The 10,053-nt window shown below is 45.2% G+C and overlaps 1 protein-coding gene across 1 annotated transcript; it reads right to left on the reverse strand.

Moving 5' to 3' along the window:
• Nucleotides 1-3,066: 3,066 nt before the first annotated feature.
• LOC119276804 (50S ribosomal protein L13-like) lies at nucleotides 3,067-5,214 on the reverse strand. The gene is made up of 4 exons (XM_037557962.1): nucleotides 4,880-5,214; nucleotides 4,158-4,343; nucleotides 3,769-3,939; nucleotides 3,067-3,411 (listed from the first exon to the last, which is right to left on the reverse strand). The coding sequence occupies exons 1-4, from the start codon at nucleotides 5,093-5,095 to the stop codon at nucleotides 3,295-3,297; spliced, it is 690 nt and encodes a 229-aa protein (XP_037413859.1). The 5' UTR covers nucleotides 5,096-5,214; the 3' UTR covers nucleotides 3,067-3,294.
• Between the last annotated feature and the right edge of the window lie 4,839 nt (nucleotides 5,215-10,053).

Below are 10,053 nucleotides of genomic sequence, written 5' to 3' on the forward strand. Positions count from 1 at the left end.
CTCCGTCGACGGAGCCTAAATGACTAACCACTATGGGTTAGGGGGTTCTCTCCGTCGACGGAGCCTAAATGACTAACCACTATGGCTTAGGGGGTTCTCGACGTCGACGGAGCCAAAATGACTAACCACTATGGCTTAGGGGGTTCTCGATGTCGACGGAGCCCAAATGACTAACCACTATGGGTTAGGGGGTTCTCGGCGTCGAAGGAGCCCAAATGAGTAGACTAACCACTATGACAGCAACTATGACAACAACTTAAAACATGACAAGCAACTCAAATCATAAAGGATAGCTTGATGCAACCTACTTAATAGATTCTTACACAACATACTAGAGTTCAACTTAGGTCACAACTTAAAGCAACAACATAGTTCCAACTTAGTTCACAACTACACATCCATAGTAGATAATTTAGTTCACAACAACACCATAACTTCACAAAAGGTGAGCAAAGCAAGCATTCTTCTTCTTCATGTTGATTTGGATCTTGCTCTTGCTCTTCCTCTTCATCTACATCTTCATTCTGACAAGATGTCCAGGATCCCCTTCAATTTCTGCTTGTTCTTCTCCTCTGACTTCAACAGTTCAGCAATCTGAATCTTTAGCCGATCCCTCCTTGCTGTGAGCTTGTCATGCCCCTTCTTGAGATCACCCATGTGAAGGAGCAGCTGGGTGTTCTCCTGGATGAGCTTTTCCTCAGATTTTTTGAGTTCATCAACCTGGAAATGCAGGTTCCTGGTGGATGTACTAAGCACTTCCTTCTCTTTTAGATGATTGAACTTCAGGTTATGGATGGTAGTGCCTTGAGATTTTGTGATGTTCATCAGTACTTTATACTTCTCCTGCAGCTTGAAGATCTCTGCATCTTTCTTCCCCATCTCTGTCTTCATGTCAGATACAACTGTCTCAAAAACCTGCACATTCTGCATCTTAGCCTACAAATAGCTGAAATCTACCATCCTATCCTCTTGAGCATTGAACAGTTGGTGCACATCTTCAACCAATTTGTCATAGTTGGCCTCTAGATTATTTTTTTCTTCTGTCAAATGGTGAATAGTGAGTGAACTCTCCAGGTTATCCTTCCTCCTATCACTCTTGATGTCATGGTACATTTCCCATAACTTCAACAAGGCATTCTGCAATGTAGGAGGCCACTCTGGATCAACCCAGAGAACAATACCATAGTTGTCATCTTCCTGCAATATAAACAAACATAGCATGTGCAAAATCAATCTCCTAGGCAAATTATTTAAGCAATAAACTCTGAGCAACTTGCTTTAAATAATAACTGAACTTTGAGCATCTAACTTTGAACAATGAAATAAAAATCAAATCAACTTTAAGCATCTGCCACTGAATTAAATAATGAACTTTAAGCATCAACTTTTAGCATCTTTGAGCAACAACTTTAAAGAATGAACCTCTGACACTAAACACTAACTGAATTTTGAGCACCAGACATTGAATCTCTCTGACATTATGCAATCAAATAATTTGCAAATTGAGTACTCTTGTGAACTAAACAATTATCATCTGCACTGCAAACTAAGTTGTTGCCCAATTATAAAATTACTGGCCAAATTAAATATACATGGAAAGCATCAACACATTTTCTAATCCAATGATTAGCATCAGTACTACTAAATGACCATCACAGCTACCCAATTAAACTAGAGTACTCATTAAACAATGTGCATCAGCACATGGCTAGATTAAAGAACATGAAACCAATGCACTGGACAATTCTATGCACATGGCTAGATTAAACAATACAATTAAAACAGAGATTTGTACAGAATCTTACACTCTTAGGACAGACTAAGAACCTCCTGCCCGTGTTAAATGCTTCAAATGCTACACGCCTCTCAGCCGCCACACCATGCTAATGGCAAAGAACGATGGGTGTTGTCTCAGTGCCACTATAGTCTTGGTCTTCAATGCTAGCAGGGATCTACAGGAGCAAAAGGAAGAGACAATCCCCAAATCAAATCAAATCCCCAAATCAGATAACCTAATCCTAACCCTAGCTCTACAACTCACCCGGTAATGCATGGCTTCGTCGTCGGAGAGGTTCATGTATTGCTCGCTGGAGTCCTGGCTGATCTCGTCCTCCATGGCGCGATGGCGAGCCGGTTGAGGTGGCGGCGGCGGCGGCGGCGGCGGCGAATCGGAGATAGGAGGGAGAGCGAGAGTGAGGACCGACCGAGCCGACCGAGCCAGTTTTGACCCACCGCACCGCACCAGTGTCGTCCTAGTCAACAAACCGAGCACGCGCCGATTGGCCACCATGTCACCTGACAGGTGGGCCCGGTCTGTCAGATACATGGTCAATACACACTTATACGGCTGTCAGTCCATTTTGTAACAGTTAGACCGAATAGTGGTACTGAACTATGACATGCACGAACAATGGTATTGACTCGTGAGTAGGTGCGCAAGTGTGGTACCAACGTGCAATTAACTCGTCGACGGGAGGTTGCAGCTTCCCACGACGAGGTTGCAGCTCCCCACGATGAGGTTGCAGCTCCCCGCGATGAGGTTGCAGCTTCTGGTGCCGGTAGTCCCAGCTCCGCCCAGCCGCAGTCGTAGAGGAGGTGGAAGAAGCACCCCCCAGCTCCGCAGCAGCACCTTGCTCGTGTTCTTCCCCTCGCCGTCACAAATTTAGGGGTTGTTTTGGGGGGAAAAGGGACCGGGCTTCTCTCATCGAATTACAAAAGCACTAGTGGATGAGAGGTAGGGGATGGGTGCGCGGCCATGTCCAGTTCCTAGTAGCAGCGGAGACCAGTGGCCAACAAGAGGAGAGATCCATGGAGGAAAAACGAGACCAGGGAGAAACAGAGAGAGAATGACGGGAGGAAAAGGATAAGGAAGGAAGGAGAAAAAGAAGGGGGAGGGACAGGCATGGGCCACACAAAGAAAACATGCGGACGCGGGGGAGGTAGCGCGCACCAGCGATGACACGTGGTGACGCAGCGAACGACCGGCGCAAACTCGGCCGGTGCGCTGTTCCCAAACATTTACCTAACATATTTTTGTACGAAACTGCAACGAGCCTACCTCACCACTGGTCAAAATTTACACCTTCCAAAACTCAGATTTTGGATTCCATGAAATCGTACCATACGACATAATTATGACCGAAAGGAATCGAAAGCTTTTGCAGAAACATAATTAAATTACAAAAAAGTTACACACCACTCTTGTGGACAGATGACATGAATGTTCGGGTCACGCTCCTAACACTGGGCGGGGAAGCACGGTTGCTGTATCTTTTCTCAATATCCAGGTGTTCTCTAGCCAGACTTCATTATTCTTTTGTCTCTGATGGGCAGCGGAACAGGTTTTTGAGCCACATGCGGGTGCTCTGATCCTTTGTACACCTTGAGGTGGGTAAATAGTCTTCTGCCCAGCTGCAAAATGGTTCAAAGGTTGAGAAGATCACAGAGAAAAAGAGTAAATTTGGCGAACTGAGAAAACCAGCACTTAACAGGAGAGTAACACGAGATATTTTCTAGCTAACATGGACATTTCAGAGAACACAATCCAATACTTGTTAGCCGGGTCATCCGAGCACTTAAGTTGAGAGCAAATATTTTGGACTGGGTGTAATTCCACATTCATGCCAATGGCAAGGTAAAACTTATTGGCAATATTTAATTAAATAAATTTATCTGCATTTCTAATTCTTGGTAAACTTTGGGGCACACAAAATACCTGATGCAACCAACTAGGTAAGAACTAACAGATGCCAAGAGATGATTTCTTACCCTGCCCTTAGGAAGCATGCCACGCACAGCATGTTCGATAATTCTCTCCGGAATCCTTTTCTGAAGCTGATCAAAAGTTTCTTCTTTCATTCCACCGGGCCGTCCAGAGTGCCTTTTATAGAGCTTCTGTGACCTCTTTTTACCAGAAACAGCAACCTTCTCTGCATTAACCTATGTAAAACATATAGTTCAGTATGTCAGCTCAGCAATGTGCAGTAATTTCTGTAATGAAAAGCCACATTAACATGATGATATAATATAGGTTTCAGGAATCAAGATGGGTTTAGGTGCTTATTTTTTCCTCCCGCTAATTTTATGAACTTATTTGCCTTGAAAAGAACACTGCTACGGTATTCTGTAAACACCATACAAACTACTTCGGTGCGTACCACAATAACAAAAGCCCCCATGTCCACACTTGGAGTGTATGTGGGCTCATTTTTCCCTCTCATATGCACTGCGATAGCAGATGCTAGCCTGCCAAGAATCTTGTCCTCTGCATCAACAACATACCACGTCTTCTCGGTAGTTACGTGATCAGCAGCCTTAGGGTACCATGTTGTGTTCCATATGTCCTGCGAATTAAATTGATTGATCAGATTACTACACAGAAAAGGTTACACACACACACATACACAAGCAAGCAAGCCATGATACCAATACACCGGTGGAACATAAACAAGATAGTCATGCTGAGATCTTAATGAGCATAAGCACTAAACAGAAACATGGGTGGCCACGATGAGCCAATGCCGCATTTGTTTACCAGATGTAACAAACCAGTTTCTACCATATTAGCTTCATTCTTGTGTTAATTCTCGTAAAGTACCACTCCTGTTCGTTTATTTCATTTCCCAGAATCCTCGTTCACCACAAACTATGAGCAGCTAATTTTGGCAGTTGTATGTATCATCATATGTACTACGTGAGCATTGTATAGTGACATGTGAGTCTGTGATAGACTAATTATAATTATGCGGATTGATGAAACTGAAAGGAACCATTTGAGAATTTCAAACCGAAAAAAGTCGTACAGCATAGCTACTCTTTTCCTGAATATGAATCGCAGCACTAGGAAATAGAAGAAAGAGATAAGAGTGGGGGCTCGTACGGGTCCGCAGAGCTCGTCGCCCTCGAACATGAAGCGCTGCTCGCGGGGAACGAGTGCGGAAAGAGGCTGCCGCTTCTGTTTGTCGCTCTGCTCGCACCGCACCGTGAGGCCAGCCGGGACGGCGCGGCGGGGCGCGGGCCTCGCCGCGCGGCGATGGCGCCTATCGCCGGCGAATGTGGAGGAGAGGAGCGCGGAGGCGGAGATGGCCGTCGCCATTGCAGCGGCGGTGTCCGGACTTAGTCGGGGGTGGGTTCACTGGAATGCCACTGGCATTTCCTTTCGAGGAGGCGAGGCGGGGAGAGTGGAAGCGGATAAGAAGGGGATAGGAGGAGAGAGAGGGACGGAAAGAGGAGGAGATGGGCTTTGCTCATGGGCTTCCAAGAAAAAGATTTGCCAGTGTTAAATAAGGAGGTTTCTACTATATTTTCTCATCGTCATCGACAAAGAAAAAAAAAGCCATTTTCTTCAAAAAATGTTGGCATATCATCGGAAATTGTCTTTGCAATGAAGTTCTTTTGGCTATTAATAACAAGGTAATTCCTAAAGGGTGGAATGATACTGTTATTGTTTTAATCTCAAAGGTCGAAAGTCCAGAAAAAATTACCCAGTTTAGACCTATTAGTTTATGTAATGTTCTTTATAAGGTCATCTCGAAAATGATAGCGATGAGACTGAAGCATGTTCTAGATGACATAATTTCACCTGTCCAGAGTGCCTTCGTGTCAGGCCGTATGATTACTGATAACATCCTCGTGGCTTATGAGTGTATGCATATGCTTAAAAATAAGAAGAAGGGAAAAGATGGGTACTGTGCGGTGAAACTTGACATGCATAAAACATATGATCGTGTTGAATGGATTTTTCTGGAAAAGATGCTAATACGACTGGGTTTTGCTAGTGAGTTTGTGGAGTTACTGATGGCATGTGTTAAATCAGTAAAATATAAGGTGCGTTTTAATGATCACGAGACTGATGAATTTATTCCTACAAGGGGTCTCAGGCAGGGAGACCCGCTATCCCCATATTTATTCCTGATTTGTGCAGAGGGTTTATCAAGTTTATTGGCTCATCAAGAGGAGGTTCGTGGCATTGAAGGGGTAAGGGTGTGCAGAAATGCACCATCGGTTTCTTATTTACTTTTCGCCGATGATTCCCTGATCCTTATGAAGGCAAATTTAATTAATGCAACCTCGTTGAGACATGTTCTTGATCAATATTGTGCAAGCTCGGGACAAATGGTCAGTGATGCAAAGTGTAGTATTTTCTTCAGTCCTAATGTTGATGTCGAAGTAAAGGCTGCAGTTTGTGCCCAGCTGAATATTATGACGGAGGCAATTTTGGATAAATACCTCGGTCTTCCTGCAATGGTGGGGGCAGATAGAAGTGATAGTTTTATTCATCTTCTTGAGAGAGTAATAAAGCGACTAAAGGTATGGCGGGAAAAGTTTCTTTCGGTGGGTGGCAAAGAAATTTTATTGAAGGCTGTTATTCAGTCTCTACCTGTTTTTGCTATGGCAGTTTTTAATATTCCCAAAAAGATTTGTAAGCTCATAACAGACGAAATGTCTAGCTTTTGGTGGGGAGATACTGAAGAACAAAAGAAAATGCATTGGTGGGCGTGGTGGAAGATGTGTGTACCAAAAAAGAATGGAGGTATGGGGTTTAGGGACTTGCACGCTTTTAATCTCGCTATGTTAGCAAAGCAAAGTTGGAGGTTGATCACAAAACCAAATTCTTTGTGTGCGACTGTTCTCAGAGCTAAGTATTACCCCGATGGCAATTTACTGAAAGCGGGTCCGAAGAAGGGATCCTCTTTTACTTGGCAGAGCATAATTGCTGGGCTACGCACATTTATGAGAGGACACATATGGAGAGTTGGTACTGGAGCAAACATCAACATATCGGAGGACCATTGGGTGCCTAGCAGTCCGAACAGGAAAGTAATAACTGTGAAAGGACAAAGACTTCTGCAGAATGTAGATGATTTAATTGATCCCTTTACAGGAAAGTGGGATGAGGCTTTGATTAGAGATAATTTTATTTGGGTGGATGTGGAAAGAATTTTAAAAATCCCTTTGAGCCCTAACATGACTGAAGATTTTGTGGCATGGCAGTATACGAAGTCGTTCTCGTTCTCGGTTCGATCAGCTTATTATGTGAAATGGGAACATCAATTTGGTGCTCAAACTAGGTGGGGGGATGGCCAAGGAGCTATGCATGCAAACCCGGTATGGGATATTTTGTGGAAGTTACAAATTCCAAGCAAGGTGAAAATTTTCGCCTGGCGTGCTTTACATGGTATTGTCCCAGGGATGTCGATCTTGGCAAACAGACACATCAAGGTACAGCCTCAATGCCCAGTATGCAAGCAAGGGGCGGAAGATATGCGACATCTGATGTTTACATGTGAAAGAGCAAAAGAAGTATGGAAGAAACTGGGGTTACATGAAATAATAGGTGAAGTCATTCAAATTGACAGGTCAGGTAGTGTGATCCTTGAAGAATTACTAACGCAACCGGCGAGACATTCACCTGTTCTTGGTAGGTTGGGATTCCGGGAGTCTTTGGTCGTTGGGGCTTGGTATATATGGTGGCAGCGACGAGAATTTGTTAAGGGCAAAAATGTCCAAAATCCTTCAAATACTGCATTCGCTATCCAAGCGATCACAAGTAACTTTTCTCGAGCTGCGGATCAGAAGAAACCGGATAAAGTTATGTGGGTGAAACCTCTAATCAATTCTTATAAATTAAATGTTGACGCCGCTTTTTTTGAAGATGGAACGGGTGCAGCTGCAGCAATTCTTCGAAACAACCGAGGAGAGGCTCTTGCGGGAGCATCCTGGTTGCTTCATCATCTCCTTGATGCAACAACGGCGGAAGCAGTAGCTATTCAGCGAGGACTAGAGTTGGTTGAAGGACTCGGCTGTCACCAGGTCATTGTTGAATCTGACTCATTGGAAGTTATTCAAGCATGCAATGGCGTGATTGAGATTTGGAGCCCCTATACTGCTATTTTGGCTGATTGTTTTCAAAAAGCATACCGTATTGGTGCAGTATCCTTCACTCATTGCCCTAGGGAGGCTAATAGATTGGCGCACAATCTTGCTAGACATAGTTGCAATTTAAATTCTACTTTTGTTTGGGATGGTGATCCTCCCAGCTTTTTACTTTCGGACATTGTGGATGATGTAACTTTGATATGAGTTTAATAAAGTGCGCCAAGTAGTTTTCAAAAAAAAAACCTAGCTGTCCTTCACTAGGTTTTTGTGGCTTAGGTCGGATCTCCCCGCCTCCTGCTCGCCTTTTCGGCTTTCAGAGGTGGGGAAGCTACGGATCAATGCTCGGGGTCTAGTTTGTTTTTCATCTACGTTTGATTTTTTTACGGCAAAGTCTCGACATTGAAGGCAGTGTCATTTGTGGTCCTTTCCACATCACAATGTGACCGTTGTGGCCGATGCAACCTACACGGGTAAGAAGTTGTGGTGTTTTGGTCCCACAGATCGACGACTCCCATTGTCGAGGATTGTCATCCGCACTTACCTATTTTTGACGACGGTGATGGCAGTATTGTTAAGAATGTTCTTATCACTAGAGATTCTTTCTTTTGTGCTCCCGGTATTCTTCCCCGGTGACACAACAATAAAGTATCAGTTTGACAACATTTCTCGCAAGGGGTGTGTGCCTTCAGCCAGTGTGTGTTCCACAATCTTAGGTTCTTACTGTGCTAGGAATGTGCGGCTCATAGACTCCTTAAAACTCAAGATGGGAATGGGCCGGGTCGGCCTGCCGGGTCGCTGACCCGGCCCAAAAAGTCAAGGCCAATGGGCCAAGCGGATCGGCCTTAAACGATATACGGGTCAATGGAGTCGACATCGTGCGACCCGATGGGTCACATGGGTCGATCCAATCGAATCGCTATGCCTAGTCATTGTTGGCCGTCCCTATACGGATGTACACAAACTTGATCATATACACAAGAACATATATGATATATGATGATGTTGTACGACACTGACTAATTCGGTCGGAGACGCCCCTGTACACAAGCACAAGCAGGCAGACAGCCAGGTGGATCAATTCTTACGTGAAGTCGTAAACTTTTTTTTGAAAGATCCAGGTAGGCTGGCATTGATTGATTTAGAAGTGAGCATATGGAAGACAGAGTTTGATCAAGTGATCAAAGGAAAAACAAGAAAGAGATACATCGGGGGGGGCTTCGGCCTGCAGCTCCCCGCAAAGAAAAGCCTTAAGAGACTATCTCACACCTAGATCCCCAAAGGGGGGCTCGATAGATTTTGCTCCGGCTAGCCGCCAGTGCTCCATCATGCGTCGAATGGAATCAATGACATCCTTCAAACAACTGTCTTCGATCTGAAGGTACAATTGTTTCTTTCCATCCAAATTGCCCAGGTGGTAGCCATGATCATAGTCTTCACTCCCCTCCTGTTTTCCGCTCTTGTTTCGTTTACAATGGCCTTAACTGCCGAGTGTGTGCATCGCCGATCTTGTGGAGGCGGGGCGAGCGACAAGCATCCTTTCCATTCTGCCACGTTTGCCCAGGTTGCCTTCATGAATGGGCAGTTCCAGAAGAGATGCACGGAGGACTCAAGGTTTTTGAGGCAAAACTGACAGAAGTAAGGATTTGGCCATCGTCGACGTTGCAGACGGTCATTACTGTTGGGGAACGTTGCAGAAAATTAAAATTTTTCCTACGGTTTCACCAAGATCCATCTATAAGTTCATCTAAGCAACGAGTCTAGGGAGAGAGTTTGCATCTACATACCACTTGTAGATCGCGTGCGGAAGCTTGCAAGGTGATGATGTAGTCGTACTCGACGTGATCCAAATCACCGATGACCAGCGCCGAACGGACGGCACCTCCGCGTTCAACACACGTACGGGACGGGAGACGTCTCCTCCTTCTTGATCCAGCAAGGGGGAAGGAGAGGTTGATGAAGATCCAGCAGCACGACGGCGTGGTGGTGGATGCAGGGCGTCACAGCAGCAGGGCTTCGCCGAGACTACGATGGAGAGACGTAACGGGGGGAGGTGGAGGCGCCAGGGGCTGGTGTATGAAGTCCCTCCTCTCCCCCACTATATATAGGGGTGCCAGGGGGGGCGCCGGCCCTAGTAGATGAGATCTACTAGGGGGGGCGGCGGCCTAGGGGAGGTTT

This window comes from Triticum dicoccoides, chromosome 3B, assembly GCF_002162155.2.
Source record: "Triticum dicoccoides isolate Atlit2015 ecotype Zavitan chromosome 3B, WEW_v2.0, whole genome shotgun sequence".
Taxonomy (NCBI): domain Eukaryota; kingdom Viridiplantae; phylum Streptophyta; class Magnoliopsida; order Poales; family Poaceae; genus Triticum; species Triticum dicoccoides.